Genomic DNA, 23,235 nt, shown 5'->3' with positions numbered 1-23,235 from the left:
CTTAATTTGAGCCATTTTTAATCGCTCGAAAACAAGAGAAGTAGTTTGATCCACAACATTTGCCAAATACACGCTTAGAGGAAGTACACATTGTCAAATTATATTCGTTTAAAGGGAATATGATACAGTACTGAAACTTAATTACATCATATGACATAATCGCCATCATTTTCGTTTGGGATTATTGATATAACATGTGTACAAAATGAAATATATCAAAATCTGTTATCAAAATTACAAATCTATGAACCAATTCATATTCAAAGGCAAATTTCATGAAATCTCAACAGTACTTTCTCTCGCCGATGTACATGACATCAAGGTATTGACGTAAATCTTGCATGTTAGAGGTTTAAATTCACATCTCGAAAAGGACTACGGAAATTTGTGATAGGGCCTACATTTCATGCAATTCGAAGTGTATAAGAAAGTGAGGTATTTATTTACCGACAGTCTTTGTAGATCAGTAACTGTTACACTAAGTATGATATTACAATCTGTTTTAAGGATGCAAAAATTGATGGGATTATGAATTGCTATCATTGCTTTTAAATTTTTTGTCATATCTCGTTGACTCAACTGACACATTGATCGTTTATTGCGAGATGAAGACATAAAACACGAGCAGGTTTATTTAGTTACACCAGATATCTATAGAGCTGTCAATGGCTGTTGCAGCTCGATCATTGGATTAGATCACGGGCAACCAGTGAATCCCTGGTTCCTCCGAGTTCCCTACCTTGGTTGTGCCCATGATATAGGCCCACGCACTTTATCCTCCTCTTATAGTCCTTTGAACGGGACTTGAATTCGTCTTTCAAATTAATTGATTGAATTAAATCAAGTATTCCACTCAAATCAAATCAAATCAAATCAAATCAAATCCATGTCATACATCATCTCCTTCATACATTTTATAACGCACGGATGTTAAGTCCAAGTTGGTGTTATATAGTTTTGACAGTTATATTGTAAAGAAATTCTTGAACCTCTGCTTGCATTTATTACTAAAATGATTAAGATTCTGTGTTGTTTAGATGTTGATTGACTCAGAAAACCCCATGGATTGTACCCACTGACCAAAGATCCCGGCACAGAAGGGGTTGACCAATGTTATGTCATGTAACGTTTTACCAACTTCATTCAAAGTGAACAATTCGATGATGAATATATCTAAGATTACTAGCGCATAACTTGATAATCAACTACACTATTGACTAGATTAGTGACAGGATCAGTAACTTGACAAGAAGCATTACAAAAAATGATTATAGTAAAACTCCTTCTAAATAGAAAGTTGAAACCACTCTCTGTGGTTTTCAATGATATTACAAATATCATATTAGACCTACTTGTAATCGAAGTAACGTGACAGTCCTTGGAATATTCTGTAACTATGTTCTTAACACATACTTAAACACACAAACCAAAATTTCAACACATATATTTTAACTTGATAGGCCCTATTGCATACAAAGAAGACAATATCAGCTTTAATTTATCGTTCGTATCTTTTTTTTATTCCTTGATTTGCTGATGCATGTGTGTGGTTTAAGTTCCATCATAATCCTTTTGCATTTATTCTCAGATTCCAACTTTCATGGATTGTCCCCTATCTGTACGTTCAAATATTCTATTATGCTCACTAGCTGCATTCGTTATCATGTATTATTTTAATTTGTTATACTTGATGTATTTTTCATAGAGAAATATGAAAAAAAACTGAAATTGAAATTAAAATTGAACTTGAAACTCTTCACAAGGTCATAATCATGACAATATTATGATAATACATCCTGCATGACATTCAGTATTAAATCATGGTGTTGCTCTCTTGTCTGTGTGTCTCTTTCAGTTACTAGTATTCAGTCAGTCAGTAGATATATGAGAGGCCTCTTAGTTATTACAGGTAGCCCCTTTCTTGTAATCCTCAAACACCCGCTGCCATTCTACCATCTCCCCCTTCCAGTCGTTGTAGCTTTCCCGCCATTCTCTCTCCTCGTCAGCCATGCTGCCTGCAATATTATAGACAACATAAAAAGCAATATAGTATCATGCTAAATTTACATGCAAACATTAACGATAGTGCTTCTAATAGCTATAAGCAAAATCCGGTTATAAAGTTTTCTGTATTATATCTTGAATTAAAGATTTTTTGGATGTTATCATGATTGACACTCCATGGCGTAGTATTAAAATGGTGACACTCTCATTCTGCAAATATACGCGCAAAACGATGTCACCAAGCAATTACGACATATCAACGCATTTCTGACATCGTGCGCTATTTCGTATCGTCCCTCTGCCTCTATGAAATGTAACAATATCCAACAAAACAATTACAAAGTAATTTCTGACATCGTGCCTTGCTTCGTACGGTCAATTCAGGATCCCCCACAAAATAGATTCCATCACACATGACCTTTCGCCTAACTCGTATATTTATGTCTCCTCTTTTGAACAACCAGAACAGAACAACCACCAAACAACAAAAGAAAGACGTAACCAATCGCAAGAAGTATCCGGTAGTCATCCCCTATATTGTCAGAGGCAATCAGCAGGATTTTCAAGAAACGTGGTATCTCTAAAGCAATAAAGCCATGTAACAAGCTTAGGGACATACTGGTTTACCTAAAGGACAAAATCAAAGAAATGGACAAAGCACAGGGAGTGTTTGTCGTCCCTCGCCGTTCTTGCCAAGCCAAATATATCAGGGAAACCAGTCGCAAATTAAGTACCCGAATTGACGAACACAAAAAGGATTGCCAAAAATTGGATGGACAATCATACACACGATCACATAGGGCATCCGCAAGCCAAACATACAAGTCTGCCATAACTGACCATGCTGTGAAGGAAAATCATGTCATCAACTGGGAGGGGTCGCGGTTATAGCGAGAGAGAGCCAGGACCTGAATAGACGCATCAGGGAGGCCATTTGGATTAAAAGAACCCCCCCCCCCCCCGCAACATGAACCGGGATGCATACCAATCGCAACCAATTGCTGATTGGCGCCAAATCATAAGTTGCCAATTAGCCATTGTTTGAGAAAGATGACAGCCCGTCGTCGAAACTGTCTCAGGTAAATACTACTTTTGGATGTGTTTAGAGAACTCTTTACCTAAACAATGCTAAATTAATTTTGTATGATAATTTGTGGCGTTGTGTCTGTCTTACTTGTAAAAATCATGAGAGAAGGTACGTAGTGATTCCAGAAGCGACATCCACTCGCTCTAGCGGCTCTGCCCACTCCCAGTTCGAGGGATAACTCTTTGTGACTGAGCTCAGGGATGGTGTAGAGAGGCCAGAAATCTTCCCCGTCTCCATGGGGAGCGTCCTCGCTGGGTCTGCTGGGATCTCTGCGTTCAGTTACACGGCAAAGAAACATGATTCGTATGCATTCACGTAATTACAAGAGAGGTTATTCAACGGTAGAAATTCGAAATCAACCATTTCTTCATTATCAAAGATCGGTAAAATAGGCCTAGATCGTAACATTACAAACATGGCTGCCAGTGGCAAGATTGTAGGTAATCTTGACCATGACCCGCAGGTCTTCTACCTTACACCCCGTCAACTGTGTAAAAATCTATACATGAAAATCTAGGCCTATGTAGCACACAACGGTCACAGTTTATAAAACATGCAGTCGTAATAAAGTAGCACAATAGAAAGGCGGACTATCATTCCCCTGTCTTCTGAGAGAGGTAAGCCAAGCGTTCTTTCTTCGTGCCAGAAATATGAAAATATTTTGAATTCCCTTTACATTATCTCTATATTGTTGTCCTACTGTGACGTCAAAAATGGTTGGATTCTTCTTTTTCAGCGCAGGCGGTACCAAAAGTTAAAAACTTCTTAACTTTTGAACATGATTACTAAGTATAGTCCGACTTGCCTCAAACCACGCTGGGGTGTTCTACCAACTCTTCTTCTCACGTTAACCCACACCTGTTAACTGAAAAAAAATTGTAGTACATAACATTTATTATCATTTTGCAATCATCCTCGTGAGCATCGAATTTTCTTACGCCTAACTCATTCACGATGTCTACATTCGAAGTTAATCCAATTGCAAATTTGATAAGAGCAAGGAGAAATGAAAATATCAAAATTGGTAACTGTAACCAAAAGCTTACCCTGATTTTGCAAAATTTGTCCAGAATTGCATGAATTTCACGGAGAGGGCGTTTTCTTCCGCAGTCATATTGTGTGCCTTGATGTTGTACAGCTCGTCTATGAAAGGTATTCCAAAGACAAAAGTCAAGTCTTCTCCATGGCCAGCACCAAGCCACGGGGTAGAGGGGAGGCTTTCTCCATACTGAACAAAGCTCCTGGTTATGGATATGTCACGAAAAGAAGTTGATACATCTCAATGGGTTACAAGGAATGATTATTGAATTAAATCAATAAAAAGGTTGGACATGTCACATAAAAGTAACAAGGGGCAATTAAAATAAAACAAGTATCCAATGCCAGCTTAACATTGCAAAATTGTCTATGAAATACGTGTTGCAATTGGGACATTCTGATCATATATTATCGACAATAAAAAAGGCGAGGTGATTCTAGAAGACACACACATACACACACACATACACACATACACACATACACACAAACCGGCCAAACGTTTTGGCGCTAGAAGTATAACTCCGACTGCGTACTTAGTAGGCTCGTGGGTCATGAAGTATTTGTAAACCGTCCCTCCGTCGCTTGCGTGTTTTCTGATTACGTAATCCATTGGGGCGCCAAATTCGATGTCGGTTCCCAGATCGACCACGGACCGAAAGTAGTCCGCGTCCGGGTCATCGGCGATGGTCCAGTCAATGTACTCCTGGTTGGTGGAATCAACAATGATATCATTGTTCAAACCATACCTCCTGAAATAATTTACGACGATGAAGTCGAATGTTGTGCGATCGATCGCAGGCGGGGTTGGGCTGCCGATATAGGCTGGTAGAAAGCCGAACGGAATCAAAGTCCCCTCGTCTTTGTTGAATCCCGCGAGTAGCGGTACCTTCGCAAAGTCTCCCATCTCGTACAGGTTCAGAGGAGTGTCTTCCAGAAATGTGCCGTCAAGAGTAACTGGGTAACCGAGGTCGAGATTATACAGCTGTTGAGAGACAGCGGAGATACCAAGGACACAAAGAGAGAGTGAGAGAAAAGGGAGGGAATAAATGATAACAAAATTGTGACAATACCTATCCTTACACCAGTTGACACACGGCACTGGACCTTGAGGGTTTATTACGTCACTAATTAATCTATTTCGTAGGCGCCGTGGCCAATTTTGAGACATTGGTTAAATGCATAACTAAAAGTAGTATGCAGCAATTTCGTAGCTTTCTAATTTCTGTTAATAACCATATCTAATATTCATATTGATCATGAAGAAAATTCTTCTCATTGAGGACAATAATGGTTATATAATTTGATATCCACGTCTGTCTGATAGAGAAAATAATATTTGTGTTTCAATGTATATTTTCTCAAATTGATATTGCCAGGTAGTTATTTTGAAACAAAACGTCACTAATTTTAACAACCCGTTTAGTTTATTCTGCTATGAGGACGATACTTTAATTAGGTTTGTAAAGGTACATGATTTTGAACGACGTGTACGTCTTGGTTGCAAATCAAACATCACCGACAATACAACAATGTGTTTACCGTATATAGTTTACCTCATTGGCTTTCGTTCCTAGTTCACCAGCTTCTTGGAGTTTTAGGCAGGCGACTAAAACTTCGGAGGTGGATGTATCGCACCCGAAGGCGACCCCCAACTCTCGGGACAGCCTCCTTTCCCTATCTGGATCGTGCTTAAAGGCCCAAGGACTGAAGGCACTGCCGCTCTGTTTCAGAAATAAACAGACAAATAAAAAAAGACAATGCTAAGTCAAAGACTGTTCGAACGGAAGCAGATAGATGTCATGTGATTTTGGGCTCATTATTCAAATGAAAGAAGGAGAAAAACTTTGATCCCGTTGATACAGTGTTGACTGCAACTAACTTTATTTAAATATAAAAGCAAGGTTCTCACTTTGCGCACCGTTGATATTGCTGTTTTACCAGTTCATTTCTATGTGTTTCGATTCATACGTACGAAGACATTCACACGCACACACACACATGCTATAGTATGCATACATATGAATTATATACAGCGTATATACACACAAAAAAGTAAATCCCCTTGATTGGAATAGTTTTCCTAATTAACGAAAAAATTTTGCGCAAAATGATCTCGCAGGGATATTCATAAGCTTGACTATAAAAGCTTGTGTGAAAGAATGATCTGTTCAGTGATGTATGCAAGAGTAACAAGGACGAATTAAAGACAAATGGTCATTTTTCAAAGGTTACAAGTGTCCCATAATATTGTGACCTTTTTACGACTAGGTGGACATAATCTTAAGGAAAATGGTTATGTTCAACCCTCCTGTAACTGCAAAATATACAGCTTATATATTCAGTGAAAGAAGTAACATATCTGGGGCCCAATGCATAAAACTTACCATTGAATTTTAATGGTAACTACCGTCAAAATTAGGCGTCACAGCCAATCAGCATCAAGGATTATAGAATTTACCGCTGATTTGAAGACTTACCGCTAGAAAGGAGCGGTAAGTCAAGCGGTAAGGGTTTTATGCAACAGGGCCCTGATCTTGTTACTACCATTTAGGAGACATGCTGTGTGAGCATTACAGGGAGTAGTAACTGTTGTACTGTGCTTGAGTATAATCAGTGGAACTTGTACTGCTATTGTGGCATAAAGAGGTCAAATAATGAATGATGAAAGAACAACAGACTCCCTCGAAAACATTTTTTTTTTTCTATTTGAATGACCATTTTGTCTTAAATCTGCATGCACTCATGCAGGACTCAGCGGATCACTCTCATCAGGCAGGTGTCACGGGCGGATCAAGGAATTCTGTAAAGGGGGCGCAACTAGTATTTCTGGTGCCACTTCCGGGGTTCATTTTTTTTCTTTTGTTTTAACGATAAATAAAGGGGGCGTGCGTCTCTTGCGCCCCCCTCTGGATCCGCCACTGCTCATGTTCACACAAAGGTTATCTAATAACTGGTAGGAATGTCTCTGCTTTACTCAAAAGCTATTCTTTCAAAGGTCATGTCTGTTTGATGAAGGGGGAGTTACTTTTTGTTGTGAGTTTAACTCGCTTGTATGAGTAATGGGATCTTGGTCTGATAATTTTGTATCTTCGCCCGCCTCTTTTTATCAGTCATTGGTATTCAATGGTAATGCTCGTCTTTGTTTTTATTCTTTTGCTTGTTACCATTTTAAATTTCAGTTGGACTACAATACTCACCTGTAAGATCGCTTTAGTAAAGAAGCGGCTGCTGAGTTTGGAAAGGAGGTGGAAACTGACGCACGCCGACCCGGCACTTTCCCCAAAAATCGTGATGTCATCTTTGTCACCATCAAAGGCTGGAACAGGGTTAAGAGTAGACCTAAAGGTGGTTATTGATGGATGATTTTTTTAAGTGAGGGTTTGAGTACAGGACATGCTTGCAATATATGGATTAAATTTTGGATTACATTGGATTACATTTACGCAGTCAAATCTTAGCTACCCCGTAAGACGGGTTTTTGGTTGGCTGTAAGTATCTATACATTGATGTTTCAATTTGCTTATTAGCTTTGAATATTTCTCCTGCCAGGTTTATATTGAGATGAAAATCTGTCAATCAAATTGAATATATCTTTTAGCGATGAAATTGTAAATAAGTCCATACCCTCGATGTTGTTATAAATCCATTCCAGTGCAGCGACCTGATCCAGCATACCATAATTTCCTGGTGCCACATCGTCCTCTGAAGAGTCCAAGAATTAAATCATGATTAAATGTAAACTGAACAACAGCCGAAAAATGAAAGTCTCATTGGTCTATAAACACAGGAAATAAAAACAAAGTGCATTACCTATGACAAGATATACGCACACACACACACACACACACGCACACCCAGAAATGCAGAACATGTATATGTTTTCATTCAACGTCAGTTAGATAGGACAAATGCAAAAGAAACAAAAAATCTTCACAGAAAATTCAATAAACTGAAGTTTCCTTTTCTACACTAAATTTGAAAATAAATGACAACAATCCACTTGCCCATATGCAATCACCAAAATACTTAAAAGAGCGCACCTGTTGAAAATTGTCCGAAGACTCCTACGCGATAGTTCATCGCCACGATTATGACATCACCAACAGTGACCAATGGGATGCCCCAGTAGTCATACGTCATGGCCGTTCCACTCCTGAAACCTCCCCCGTGAATCCACACCATCACAGGAGTGTCTGGTTGCTGCATGATCAAAAAGTATGAATGACGTCACTTCTTTCAAACGTTTACAATGAGGATGAGCAGCAGGTATGAGACTCGTAATTCCACATGAAAGGGACATTCCAGACGATTTTCGTAATTTCACATCATGTAGTACATAAATCGACAACTCCATGTATAGATTTGTAGAATTTATTGTGGTTCTTGAGCAGAGAAACAATATTTTGAAAAACCTTTAACAAATTACGCTGAACAAGGATGCTGACATGCTGACATAGGATGTTCACATATTTCAGAAATGTAGCAGTGTAATTTCATTATAATACCGCTTGCTTGCGAGTTCACCTGTGTATAATCTCTGCATGCCTTCTTCTTTTGTTCTGCTTCCTTGAGCCCCAACTCATGCATTCTTATGGTGACTCTGCCATGTCATCATCCTTGTTCATTGCAATTTGTTCTAAATTGTGAAAATATTCTTATTCTTCATCCCAATTATCACAAATTCTGAAACTCTGTTCTCAGTATAACTACTTTATAGTTGTTCAAATGTAAAAATCTGAGAATCATCCGGAGGTCTCCTTTAACTCAATAAATTCTTTGTAGGCCTATATACCGCGTATTGTACATAATTATCAGAGGTAGAATATGGGAGTATGAAAGTAGTATAGAATATGAGATCGCTGCAAGAATAAAATGAGAAATGAGGAAAGTTGACGTCACTGACAATTGAAATGATGTAAAAGACACAAAAATAAACTTAATGTCAATGTTATCTAATTAGCTTTCTCGCTAGTCTATCAATTATGTAAAAGCCCATTTATATTCTATGCAAACTTTAACCCGTTTCCTCTACGGGAACCTGGCGGCCTGTGTATTAAGTCTATGGGAATTTCAGAATTCAGTATGGAGCGGCTTGGTTTTGTTAGTTCATAGTTATTACAATCTCTACTTGTTATTGTAACTGAAGTGTTATCACAAACTAAGTAGTTTTTTCAGCGGATTTTTTTTTTTTGTTATCCTGAGGATTCGTCAATCCAAAATGAAATCAGGTTCATTAATCCAAATGTGCGTTAATCGAAAAAAAAAATGGAAAGAAGTTGCAAATAGTAACGAGTCTTCGGAATGGCATACCTATTTCCTTTCCAGTCAGTCGGAATGACGAACCTTCGGAAAGAAGAACCTTATTTCATTTTCGGATTAACGAACGTCTGGAACATAAAATTTTAACTTTTCATTCCTTCATACTGCTCACTTCTTAGTATGCATTTTCCCTTTCCTAGAGGGATTTCTCTGTAAACAGCGCAGAAACAATGACAGCGCTGAGTAAATAGGACCCCTACCGAAGTTGTAGCATTCGTTTCTGTTATACAGTATGTTTCATGACAGAAATGCAGAAAAAACATTGTATCAAACTACATGTTTGGGGTTTAGTAAAACCCATTTGTGAAAACTACTGTTCAAATTTTCTCACCTGTTCACTCTTCGATGTCTCTCTCCCTATATCTTAGCCTGTAAAGACTTTAAACCAGCTTTAATTTCAAGGTGACTGGTTACAGAATGTTGACCTTTTTTATTGTACGTGTACAAGCTAGGCTACCTGCATAGTCAGTGACAGTGTGAGTTCCTGATCGTTTGTTTTGTCCTGTTATTTCATGAAGTATACAAGAACACCATAAACCAATGCCGTCCATTTCATAAGAAAGATAAGTCAAAGGAAAGGTCGAGCACTTCACTTGTTACAAGAGGGTGTCATTGCATTATCATCCCACTATATCTGACATAAAGAGGCGTCACAGATATACGCAAGAATTCTTACTCTTTCCAGGAGCTTCCAGGCGTGGTATATTCCATCAAAATGAGAGATTCACGTTGTTACTCTTTCACTGCTGATGACAAGTTTATGTAAGATATTTGACTCTTGCATTGTATTCTGTAAGATAGTTCTTACCTGGTAAAACATATGGATATGCATTCACGTGTATAGTTGTTTTGAAGTATGTGTTTTCTTCCATATCGTATACTACACGGTAATTACCCGTTGGCTAGGGGCATAGATGTTCAAGTAGAGACAGTCCTCTGACACAACGGGGTAAGCCTCAAACGGATCTTGCTGACAGGCCGCCGAGAACTCGGTAGCATTTCTTTCGCCTGTCCACGAAGCTTTTGGTAGTGGAGGAGCGAATCGCTCTGGAGGCTCGGCAAAAGGCACTCCCTGTATAAATGAAAGTTAGATAAACTTGACGTCAGTTTATCCATGTTCACATAAACATGAGATAATGTCGCGGTGGCTCCCTAAAACACTGTCATCTGACAAAGACAATGATGTAAGGTTCTCCTCTCAGCTATACAAAATGCATGCACCGTATATATCAACTGATTTTTCTTCTTTATAGACAATCATAAGTTAGTTCGATGGGAAAGAGTGAAATATAACGAATACAATAGTGAAAGTTGGATCAAAATTGAATTAAAATAAGGGAAGTTATGAAACTGTGAAGTTTAAACTGTGAAGTTTCGCTATTTCCTGCAAACAGTTCTCTTGCAGTTGATGAAAATACGTATATGAGTGAGCTGAAGATGTCATCGATTCAAAGTTTTCCACTGGTCATGCGGGAAAAAAAATGGTGAAAGTTCATCGTTTCTTTTAATCAAATAGAAAAAAAAATGATGTCATTCCTGGTTGATTAACTTCAGACTAATGATTAGTCGGATATACTTTATTAGGAACTGGTTTGTAACTGTGCTTAAGTGAAAAACTGAAAATTTCGCAATTTTATGTACAAATTGTAGCAAGTTATCAAGGGATGACAACATCACTTTACTGTTTGAAAATGTTATATTGACTGTCCCAGAACTGTTTCCTGAAAAATTAGCGAAACTTCGAAATGTCAGAACTTCCTTATTTTCATTTTGTCTTCATTGTTGTGCTAAAAATTCCTTACTCCTTCTTTTAAGACAACCTTTCATCTACACCGGACTGCCGGAATTTCCCTTTTCATTACAAAACTTGTTTTAGCTATTTTTCCCCCAACTAAGCCGGAAGGCGAAGGCCGTGTATAAAGAATGACCGTCTGTCGGTTTTATAGTGCTGACTTACCAGAAACAGGTCGACATCGCGCGTCTTATTGATGAACGTGTCTTCACTAAAGCGGACAGTCTTTCCGACGAGGATTCCCTCATTGACTCTCACTCGAGGATTTTGCGCACCCACCACCTCGAGGACAGTGAAAATTGCCAATGAAATGAGAAATGTCTTCATTGTACAATTTGAACCCGGTTCTCTAAGCTGTAATCATCGTCTGTGGCTGTGCCATTCGCGTGAGGCACAACAGGTGGCGGCAGCGAAGTACACCCACAACCTCTTGAGCTGAGTTCCTTCAGGCAGAGTCAGCTCCAATGCTTTAATACATTGTTTCAATAAAACAAGCGAGAGAACTAAAACGAAAAGATTGAGCCTGAGCTTTCTACAGCCACACCCTGGTCTTTACATAACCGCGTAAGCAAACACAGTAAGAACTACACTGTGCGTCCCACGCTCAACACCATGGTCGCAGATCGGCGCCCACTGTCCTGACGAGCCATGATCGCCTATCGGGGATTATATACCTCATATATAGATTCCTCTCATCTGATTGGTTAAAAGTGGAGTCATGAAAATAGCTGTGCCCCATTTTTGATCAAAATGACATCATGATCTTACTGTGCCCTGTAAATAGGTTTGGAGACAGTCGCAACCCCGCACACATAGATCGCTCATAATTATGTACGCGCCAATGATACGACCGCCGCGCTGTCGATCAGCTTTGATTACGAGTGCTGTAAAAGAGATTTGTTTAATTCAGGTAACCTTTTTAACCAATCAGATAAGAAGAATCTATATTTTCGGTATATAAAACAAATAATGACAGCTTTATATTCGGGGCACAGTTAAAATTATGTAGGCCCTCGGTGATGTGAGAACCATAACTATGCCCTCAGCTTCGCTTCGGGCATAGTTATGGTTTTGACATCACCTTGGGCCCATTATTTTAACTGTGCCCCTCATAGCAGTCATTATTTGTATACTAGAACAGCGCGAAAAAAACCCTGCTCATTCAAATACTTTTGGTACCATTACATGTTACACCCCCCCCCCCAAAAAAAAAAAAAAACACACACAAAAAACAAACAAACAAACAACAACAACCACACAAAAAAACTGTCACTGGTATAATGTTGTAATCGTAGTAGATTAGCATAGCCATCATTTGCACTTAGAATCAAAGGATGCTTACTGAGGAAATGTTTGAGTGTGAATGCATGATTTTTCGACCAGATAATCTTCGCGTCGAGAAAATTGGCAGCGAGGGCACCCTTTGAGAGCTGTGTATAGATCAAAAGTCTCATTGGAAAACCACGGGTGTGTGTGCTATTGAATCGTCCATGCTGTTGCACTCGTGTTGTTTCCCTTGGGTGCTGTCCTGCTCGAATTGTGTTGTCCCATACGGAAAGGGTTACTTTTCTTCTGACGTCAAGCCTTTCATCCTTTTGTCATGGTAAACTCCAGCAATCGAACCCACTTTTGGTGCCACTCTTACTGTACATACAAAAGAAGAAAGCTTGTCCTTGTTTATGATAGAAAGTAAACCTGCAAACTGCATGTGCCGCATGGTATCTTGTGTAGAAGTATGTTTTGCCGGGATCGTCGCGTTGTAACTGCCGATCTATTTTTTGAAGAGTTATTGGGACCACTTTGTTTTACTTTGTTTCATGGATGTCTCAGCGATCTCTAAACCGATTTTCATCAAATAAACTTCGAATATCTCTTTGTTCTTTTTTTGGGTGGTTTTTAATGTTTCATACGTGGTTTCTAATTATCTCGCAAAAAACCCCCTGAAATCTGAATCCCTCATCTCAACCAAAACTATACCATCCTTTTAAGTACTTTAGGATTGCAGACAGAAAGATAGAGGGAGAGACTGAAAGAATATCTGTCCCTCAAGGATTTTATGTGCCACCTCCTCGAGTAGAGTAAAACCTGTCGGGGCAAGGACAAAATGTGTTGAAAATCTCAAAACTCGGTTCTCGATTTATCTATTTATTTATTTATTTATTCATTCATTCATTCATTTTCTCATTTATTCATTTATTTATTTATTCATTTACTAATTTATGTATTCATTTATTTATTCATTCATTCATTCAATCATTCATTCATTCATTCATTCATTCATTTATCAGGTTTTATTAACAAATGAACAGGGTATTCACATTCAGGGCCCAAGGGTCTGTTTTTCAAGTGAGCCCTGTTACAAATCACAAATACTGCAAATAGGTTCACTCATGCAGTGTAACAATACCAAATTAAACATATCAGCGTACATGATTATTAGACATGTTACTAAATTCGTTTGTGATTGTACGGTATATAACAGTGGCGGCAAGGTTTTGCAGTACAGTTGTTTCTTTCAACCCAAGTAGATAACCAACATATATTCTTGCTTTTGTGATGTAAGATTTCCCAAGTATTCCGCCGAAAGTGTGTACCTTATCGTTGAATTTTAATCATAACAATGCAAAGCTTCCTCCTGTAGGAGAATGATAACTCCCTTCCACCCCTTCCTTCCCCCGCTCGTTTGCTTGCATGTTCCTCCCATACATGTTGAACATATTCTTGCAACCTCTGCCCGCCTCTTTAAAGCATTTCCGCATATACGGATGGGAGGTCACCGGAATGAGCCCTAGCACGTATCTCACCCGTAGTCACCCGGGGGTGTGCACGCAAATCTTTTTACCCGCAACCATGTTTAGGACCTGTCACACCTTTCCGGGCAAGCTATGCAGGCTTCTTGCTTGTAGGGATTTTCCAGCATACCGGAAATTTCTGAGGGCGCACAAGGATTTGGGCGAGTCAGTGCATGTGTCTTACTTGCTGGACGCGTTCTACTTAAATTCTACTTGCGGGTATACTGTGTGACCTTCGTACCAGTCGCGTGGGGGCTGACAACTCAGTGAAGGAATTCCTCCGAATGAATACCAGAAGTCCCACGGAATGTAATTATCTTAACTGCATACGGGGACTGCGAAGTACCTGCGTGGGAGTTGCCTGCGCAGTGCTGCCGTTAAGGGCCTCCTACTTGCGTTCTGCGTGGACCTCTCCGGGCATCTCCGCGACTCACCCGGAAAAAGTTTTGGTCATGCTCAAAACTTGGCTGCGGTTAAATCGAGATACGCGCTAGGTATACTGTCAGGTGCGGACCAACTGCTGAGAGCTCCTGGTAGCAAATTTGTTTCCCCTCAAGTCAAGCCGCAAAACTTCCCCAGATACGGTATGACAAGGCCTTAAGCATGCTCAAAACTTGTTCCGAGTGAGTAGTGGGGGTTCGCTCGCAGATATACACGCAGAACACCAGTAGGAGACCCTTACCGGCAGCACCTCGCAGGCAACTCCAACACAGGTACTTCTCAGTACCCATAAGTCGCTCGTAACAGAAAACGGATCGGTTTCAAAGCTCTCACGCAGGTCACACGGAATGCACGCAAGTAGAAGCTAAGTAGCACGCGTCTAGCAGGTAAGAAACAAGTGCGAAAATTGCAAACATTCTTGTTCGCCCGCGGTAAATCTTCTACGTGCTGGAAACTACCTCCTCGCCACAAGCCCGCGTAGCTTGCCCGGAAAGGTGTGACACGGCCTTAACGTCTCTTGCACTCCTTCGCATTCATTACCAGAAAGTGACCAGCATGCATGAAACCCGCGGGCATGAAGGATGTGGCTGATATCTTTAGCAACACAAATCCAATGAAGGGTGATACTGAACTCGGATTTTATAGGTCATCTAAACAATGAAAACAGAACAGTTAAGTAAGTGCAATAAACTCACTTTTAGTATAAGTAAAACGTCAAACACGATGGTTTGTGATATAGGCCTAATACTGATGATAAGGCTTTGAAAATTTTTGAAACACGTGTGAAACTTTAACAATCTGCAGTTAGTCCCTTAGTTGTATAAAAGAAGAATCCACCAAAAAAAAAATCTAAAATAAAGAGAAAAATCCCTACGGAACTTTCCAAAAATGACAAAAATCGGGTAAAAAATACGGAACAAATTACATTTTGAAATTTCACTTTTTTTTTTGTTTTTTTGGAAAACATTTCTTGACCGGTCCTTATGAATATTCAAATGAGCGAGTTGATGATGTCATGCCCCCACAATTTTGCAGGTATGATTACCAGAAGTTTGGAAAAGTCGTTATTATGGGTGCACGTCACGAGACCGACACCCACGAGTCATACAGCCCACAAGTCATACAGCTCACAAGTCATACAGCCCACGAGTCATACAGCTCGCAAGTCATACAGCCCACCAGTTATACAGTCCACGAGTTCGACACTGAGTAAATTCCCCCGTTATTAAGCCCATGAGTTCGACATCAAGTAACATAAGCCCACGAGTTATACAGCCCATGAGTTCGACATTACGCACAAAAGGCTCACGAGACCGACACTAAGCAAAGAAAGCCCACGAGACCGACACTACACTTAAAAGGCTCACGAGACCGACACTAGGCAAAACAGGTTCACGAGACCGACACTAGGCAAAAGAGGCTCACAAGACCGACACGAGGCAAAGAAGGCTCACGAGACCGACACAGTGCCGTATATTAATATACGGCACTGGACCGACAGGATGAACAGCGCCCCTAGAGACCAATTAATTGTATAGGGTGTCCAGATAATGGCATAAAGAAGGTATAAGAGATGGACAAGGAGAGTTGCTCGGGTATTACCCCGTCAATTGCCCTCCCTCACCCCCTGAACGGTTCAAGATCTTTAATTGTTTTTGCGTATGTGAGTGTTTGTGAAAAAAATAAACAAAATTCAGTAGTGCATGGGATGTTTCAACATTACTTTCGAAAATGCCAAAACACCCCTGTTTCCCTGTCTGCAAAGCCCATACCGGTATATACCTACTTAGAAAGAAAAAATAATAAAATGATGTGGACATTCAGATCAACCAACTAGAAAAATACCCAGGTATGAAATGAAGTTCACTACAAGAAAATTATTCACAAAATGGTCAATGTAGTAGTGCACACTTGCTTTACATGATATGGGGGGGGGGCTAGTCATCTGCAAAGGTGTTGAAATAATGAAAAATCACAGAAAATAATGTAATTGTCAATTAAGGCAGCGTTAAAAATTCGGAAAATGAAGATGCATCCATGAAAGTAACTTTTCTATTTCATGAAAAAAGTACTGTTTTGAGAAGAATAGTTTTACAAACACAAGCTACTGAAATCGAGGTGAATCGCTGCGATAAAAAAAAAAAAAAAAAAAAAAAAAAAAAACGTTTTCATCCGTTGAATTTCATATATTAAAGTTAAAGAGAAACTTACAAATTGAACTCTAAGCAGGCGGGTAAAAGCAGACAGAAAGGATATCTAATAAGGCTTCATTTACGGAAGCGAGAAAGAAAAGGGCGAAAAAAATTGGATCCTGTCCACCGTCTAAGTAGAAATTAGGAAAGCCTACTAAATATAGCATGATGGCATCTAAAAGTAAACCATTCATCGTTCTTGTCCTCTATCACTTTTTCATTTTTTTTTGGGGGGGGGGGTTCATATGAAGCGGACAATTAATTCTATTAAAAAAAAATGGTAACAATGTCGCTCCCCGTAGCGTGACAGAACTGCCCCCTAAAAGCCACACCTGTAAGAATACATACTTAATGTCGTTGATATGTAGATGGTGCTGTTATTAGTTATAAGTAGCAATCTCTCGCTCGACAGCGTAACGAAAATTACACCCGCCAGTATGTAATTTTCCGCTAAATTGAACACCCTGTACAAGTACATATTTGCAATTGACATGTAGATGGCGCTGTTCATCCTGTCGGTCTCGTGAGCCTTCTTTGCCTAGTGTCGGTCTCGTGGGCTTTCTTTTCTTAGTGTCGGTCTCGTGAGCCTTTTGACATGTAGATGGCGCTGTTCATCCTGTCGGTCTCGTGAGCCTTCTTTGCCTAGTGTCGGTCTCATGGGCTTTCTTTGCCTAGTGTCGGTCTCGTGAGCCTTCTTTGCCTAGTGTCGGTCTCGTGAGCCTTCTTTGCCTAGTGTCGGTCTCGTGGGCTTTCTTTGCTTAGTGTCGATCTCGTGAGCCTTTTGTGCCTAGTGTCGAACTCATGGACTGTATGACTCGTGAGCCGTATAACTCATGGGCTGTATGACTCATGGACCTATTTCTTACGTCGGTCTCGTGGACCGTATGACTCGTGGGTGTCGGTCTCGTGGGATGACCCCGTTATTATTAGCTTATACAGGGAAAAAGCATATTCCAATACAAAAAGATATCACAGTTGATATTTGTTCTTTTTCATTTTGGGTAGTTTTACACTGCTTAAATATAAGATTTTTGTCATTTCTTTACATGCAATTTCTAAATATCATAATTTCTTTATTTCTCATCCGATTCTGATCACTTTTGCATCATTCTGTCGGGATTTTTTTTCTCTTTCCTCTGTGCTTGATATATTTCTGGAGTGGATTTATTCTTTGAATAGCAAGTTGAGTTAGAATGTTTCTGATTCTGTTTGTACAATAATCTCTTCTTTTCTTGGGATTCTAGATTGGAGTGAAGTATGATTTAATACCAAGTTGTATTTTGTAAGCTCTTTATCATGCTCATGGTGATTTTTTGTGTTAATGTAATTCTATCTGTGGAAATACGTATTCTTGCCAAACTCAAAAACTTTTCTTACTTCAATTCGAATTTGTACAATATCAGGTTATAGAGCATCATTATCTAAATATTCCAAAACATTACACACCCTTAAATTGCAAGATATGTATAAAATGCAAACATGTTCTTTTATGCAACGTTATAGTGCTAAAGTTTTGTCACCTTATTTACAAAATATGTTATACTAGACTATCAATCCTTTTAATCGATGACGTTTTCCAACTGTCAAATCTATCAAAATTTGATACTCGTTTCGTCGCCGTGGTCCTTTTTTTCTGGGAATATCTTAGATTTGAGTAATTTCAATATAGAATTGTGTTCTTTTCAAGACAGTATGAAAATGATAATTGGTAAGTTTGGATATTTTTATATAGATTTATGAGTTTTCCTTTCATTTTGTGTCTGGTTTTCACAATGTATATTCTTTTCATAATTTTCCATTTTTGATTGTGAAAAGCATCTTGGTATATGCAGGTGTCAAATTGTCCTTAAATTAAGCAAATATTGATTTGACTCGAGATCTGATCGTATAAACATGGGGTCATTTATGAAGGCATCTTAAACTATCATAATTTATAATTTATCGTGACCACCGGTGAAGTTTCTCGGGCTCCAGCAGCAACTTCGTGAGCGATCACAGAATCTGTGTTTCCTTCGTGTGTCATTCAGTGAAGTTTTCAACGAGTTTTTAAAAATTACATCACGTCCGTTTCATGAAGTCTATTGAGAGACTTTTCACCCATAAAATATACTTATGAGAGACTTTATATGGATTGTTCTTCTCCTTGGAAGTATTTCATAGCTTCATAAATATGAGCGACTTTGGGCATTCTGAGATTAATACAAAAAACTTTCATGTGATGACTTCACGAAACGGACCCCAGTACTGAGAAATTGTTTGCTCCTCTATAATCATAATCGAATATCAAGGTGACAAAGCAACAGTATTTGATTTGATTAGGAGTGCATGGGTGAAAGTTTAAATAATAGTTGGGGTGATTTCCTGGTCTAACTCTAGACAGGCAATTTCCAGAGCTTCATTCCATTGAATTCTAATCCTCATCAATTTAATTCAAGACAGATGCTAAAGTGTATTGTGCAAAACTGATACTAGTAAATCACTGAAGCTCACTCTTGGCGATTAATATTCCACTATTCTTTTAATCAATTTAAATGATACCAAACATTGACGAAGACGTTAAGAAACATTTTATTTCAGGCAGCTTTGTCAATCTCACTAGAAGCAGAGTGTCACAATCAATGATATATACGTTAACATTAATGCAAACGGACATGGTTAAATTGTTTTTGATATACGTGTATTCCAATCTAATCACATGTTACACTTTATGAGATGTGCAAACATTATGAAACACGTTTGTCACAACACACGCATGCACTGGTGGTGATATTGTAAACAGATTTGTATAACTCTTCTTGCATCTCACAATTGATGTTGTCATGTTATCGAGTTTTATCATTTAGATTTTTAAGTCAACATTTTATCATAGGTAACTTCAGGTCATAGGTTTGATAACCTGGTTATGAACTGGATGAACGCATGATATTAAGATTGTCAATTACATTATTACCTTGCCAGTGAAGCATTACAAATATCATAGAATCATCGAAAAGCTCCTTACCACATGGGTGGAAATGTTTAAAGAATTCTTTGTATTCTACGGTAACATTTCCAACGGACTACATCAACATAACCATAGATAAGGAGTGTGCATTTACTTTAGAGATTAAACGTACCAATCTTCATTAAAAAAAACCAAGGCAAGTGCCATAATGTGTCTCGCCCATTCGCGTAGAAGAAATTGTACGCGAATAGGATATAACAGATAAAAAAGAGATATAACAGATAAAAAGAGATATAAAAGGGTAAAAATTCATGGCAAAAAAGAAACGTGCCATAAAACTGAACATTGGGCCCTTAAAGTTCGTTGACCCCTGCCTGTGACCTTTGACCTTGTGGTGATCATCCACTCCCCAAGGGACATCTACCATCCAAGTTTGGTCACAAACGGACCTATGAATCAAAAGTTAGGACCCGTAACAGAAACGCGCCATAAAAACTTAACATTGGGCTCTAAAAGTTCGTTGACCCCTGCTTGTGACCTTTGACCTTGTGGTGACCATCCACTCCCCAAGGGACATCTACCATCCAAGTTTGATCACAAATGGAGTTATGGATCAAAAGTTATGACCCATAATAGAAACGCACCATAAAAACTTAACATTGGGCCCTAAAGTTCATTGACCCCTGCCTGCGAGCTTTAACCTTGAGGTGACCTTCATATATGGTAAAATGTGAAACTTTGTATGATCCCTCTTCCCTCGAAGTTTGATTGCAATTGAAGCCCAGAGTAAAGAGTTATATGAAGTTTTTGTAGCGTTACAGACAGACGACGGACGGACGCCGCAGGCGATCCCTTAGTCTCCCCTCACCTCCGGTGGGCTCGACAAAAGCCGAACACAGTGTATAAATGATAAGTGCAAATGCTGGATCCACGTACAATGACGTATGTGCAAGTAACGACAAAAAAAAAGTGTTTAACGCTTACTTATTTCTTTATCAACATGTACTAATTCATCCTTCTTCAAAGGACAAGTTCACCTTCATAAACATAAGGATTGAGAGAATGCAGCTATATTAGTAGAACGCATCAGTGAAAGTTTGAGGAAAATTGAACAATCAATGCAAAAGTTATGAATTTTTAAAATTTTTGTGTTGGAATCGCTGGATGAGGAGACTACTACAGCTTGTGAGTAATTATGCGTACAACAGTATAAAGAAAATGTAAAGAAAATTCAACATATTTTCACTTTTTTCGCATAATAAAAGAGCACTTGACTTGCCTCTTTCTAAAGGCAGGGGGAATAATATTACCCATAACATATGTCGGTAACGAGTCAAGGGAATGTGTACTTTTTTCAAAAGATGAAATTTTGTGAAATTCTCTCTATATTTTCCTTATATTGTTGTACGCATGTGACATCTAAGTTATTCATACACTGCAGTAGTCTTCTCATCCAGCGGTTACTGCACAAAAACTTCAAAAATTCATAACTTTTGAACGGATTGTCCGATTTTCTTAAAACTTTCAATGATGTGTTATACTAATTTTGCTACATTCTCTCAATCCTTATGTTTATGAAGGTGAACTTGTCCTTTAAGCAGGGAAGCCCTTTCAATTTACAGTCATTGTTTTAAGGGACCGTGCGTTAATATATAGATTACAATCAGAGTGAAATGCATCAGCAAGAGAAACCACCAAAAAGCAAAGAAACAGAGATCATAAGATATAATATATATCATAGTGAAATAACGATTTTATTAAAAGATTTTGAAATCAAAATGATGCGTAGTACGTATCAAATAACAAACAATTAGCACAATTAGGAGAGCATAATTATGAAGAAGTCAAACGCATGCATAAAATTGTCAAGAACTCACTTAAGATATCATTACAACAATTACGGTAAAGTGGAGTATTTAAATGCACCTATAAAGTTACAAGTGTCTTCTGATGTTCAGAATCACTAGTTTACATTCTTTTTATAGACATCAAATTTTCGCAAGGACTGAATGCTCATTTGTAATTGATTCCGTAGCTTTTACGCATGAACCTATTTAAGTATTCAGTTCCTGGTGTTTAAGGAAAGAATCAATCCCCAACTCGGGTGGTCAACCATACAATCCATGCTTGTTCCAAATTCTTAGGGATACCCACTTTAAGGATGGAAAGGTGCTAGGATTTTCACCCCCTATTACGGCCTTTTGGAATGGAAGCCAGAAAAATGACCCCCTATTGAGGTCTTTGGATGGGAAGCTAGCAAAGCACCATGACGTATGTGCAGTGCATGCGGCCAAATGTTGTGCGAAGAGAAGGCAGGACCAGTATGTTTTGCAGCACGACATGTCCTTAGTATCAGCACATTTAGGAGATTAGGGCAAACACTAAAAAGCCCCACATTCCCTATTTAGGAATTTTCGGGGGGTTGACACTGATCCTATTCGGAACCCTACTCAGTATTTTAGGATTATTTTGGAAATATTTTTAAATTACCGGTAACTGGAACATTTCCGGGAGGAATGCTAAAAGAGACTCCCTATTTCGACGATTTTGCGGGATTTTTCCCCCGAAGTAAACCCCTAAAATATACTCATTTCCCCGAAAAAAAAATGTAACGCATGCTGTACAGATGACTACCTGAGGAGGAGGGGAGGGAGGACAGGTTTAGAGGAATAATCGTTTTTGAAACCCTGATACTACCTCTGTCACAGATTAAACGTTGCAGATAATAGTTGTAGTAGATCTTATAGGTGGGTATAGAACATATTGATATGAACCTTATGAAAACCCAGTGTTTTTTTTTTTGTATTTCTGGATTTTATTGATCAGATCGAAGAACATCGTGTTTTTTCACAGGGTATATGACAAATACATTTTTGAAATCACAAAACAAAAGTTTGATAGCATTCAATGATAGTAAGACTACCAGGCGTCTGATCCTTTTTTGGACTATAGTCTCTAATACACGTTAACACCAATAGTTCTAGAATCGTATACACAGAAAACGAGGGGGAAAAAATAAAAAGAAAAAAAAATAGGCTTCAATGGAAACACCAAATATTACCAAAGACCAGACAAAACAAAACCAAAGGCGTAAGAACACACACTACAATTAAAAAAAAAAAAAAAAAAAAAAAAAAAAAAAAAACCAAAGGTACTATTCACCTAGCTCATTTATGCACTCTCCGTAACTTCCTTTGTACGATAACATTATTATACACCCAGCCCTGGGCTGAAGATGCGAAGTCTCCTGTCCTTTCTCCCGGCATGGGGGGGGGGGGGTATTCGACGCAGCAAATCTTTGAGGTGATAATGCAGGACAGAACAATTGTTTCATGAACATAAAATACCGTGAATGCCATGACAAGAGAGAGAGATAGATAGAGAGAGAGAGAGAGAGAGAGAGAGGGAGGGAATTAGAAAAAGGAGTATAAACCGCGGTGAGAAAGAAAGGACCATCAGATAAAGGGAAAAGAACAAGAGAGTGGGAAGTGCATTTGACTTTCTATAAAGATATTATTTGTTTTATTTTCCTCCACTTTGCTCCATGCAAATCAAATTTATTTTTGCTTTTAGCTATTTCTTCTTCAATCAAACTATATTTTTTTACATATTGCACAAAATGT

At 38.7% G+C, this 23,235-nt stretch overlaps 1 protein-coding gene across 1 annotated transcript; it reads right to left on the bottom strand.

Annotated features, from left to right (window-relative positions):
- Positions 1–1,896: 1,896 nt before the first annotated feature.
- LOC139709459 (acetylcholinesterase-like) lies at positions 1,897–11,570 on the bottom strand. The gene is made up of 10 exons (XM_071621424.1): positions 11,409–11,570; positions 10,347–10,523; positions 8,173–8,332; positions 7,757–7,834; positions 7,330–7,448; positions 5,686–5,853; positions 4,666–5,114; positions 4,138–4,332; positions 3,179–3,360; positions 1,897–2,015 (listed from the first exon to the last, which is right to left on the bottom strand). Exons 1-10 carry the CDS (start codon positions 11,568–11,570, stop codon positions 1,897–1,899), a joined length of 1,809 nt encoding a protein of 602 aa, XP_071477525.1.
- Positions 11,571–23,235: the final 11,665 nt, after the last annotated feature.

Source organism: Diadema antillarum, unplaced genomic scaffold, assembly GCF_040938485.1.
Source record: "Diadema antillarum isolate AM-2024a unplaced genomic scaffold, OU_Dant_1.0 seq00001437_RagTag, whole genome shotgun sequence".
NCBI classification, from domain to species: domain Eukaryota; kingdom Metazoa; phylum Echinodermata; class Echinoidea; order Diadematoida; family Diadematidae; genus Diadema; species Diadema antillarum.
This window is presented reverse-complemented; position numbering and strand designations above follow the sequence as displayed.

Coding starts and splice junctions, on each gene's coding strand:
- LOC139709459 (XM_071621424.1), bottom strand. CDS start 11,570: ATGAAGACATTTCTCATTTCATTGGCAATTTTCACTGTCCTCGAGGTG. Junction 4,333..4,665: donor ATGACCCACGAGCCTACTAA/GTACGCAGTCGG, acceptor ATCCATAACCAG/GAGCTTTGTTCAGTATGGAG. Junction 2,016..3,178: donor TTCTCTCATGATTTTTACAA/GTAAGACAGACA, acceptor ATAATATTGCAG/GCAGCATGGCTGACGAGGAG.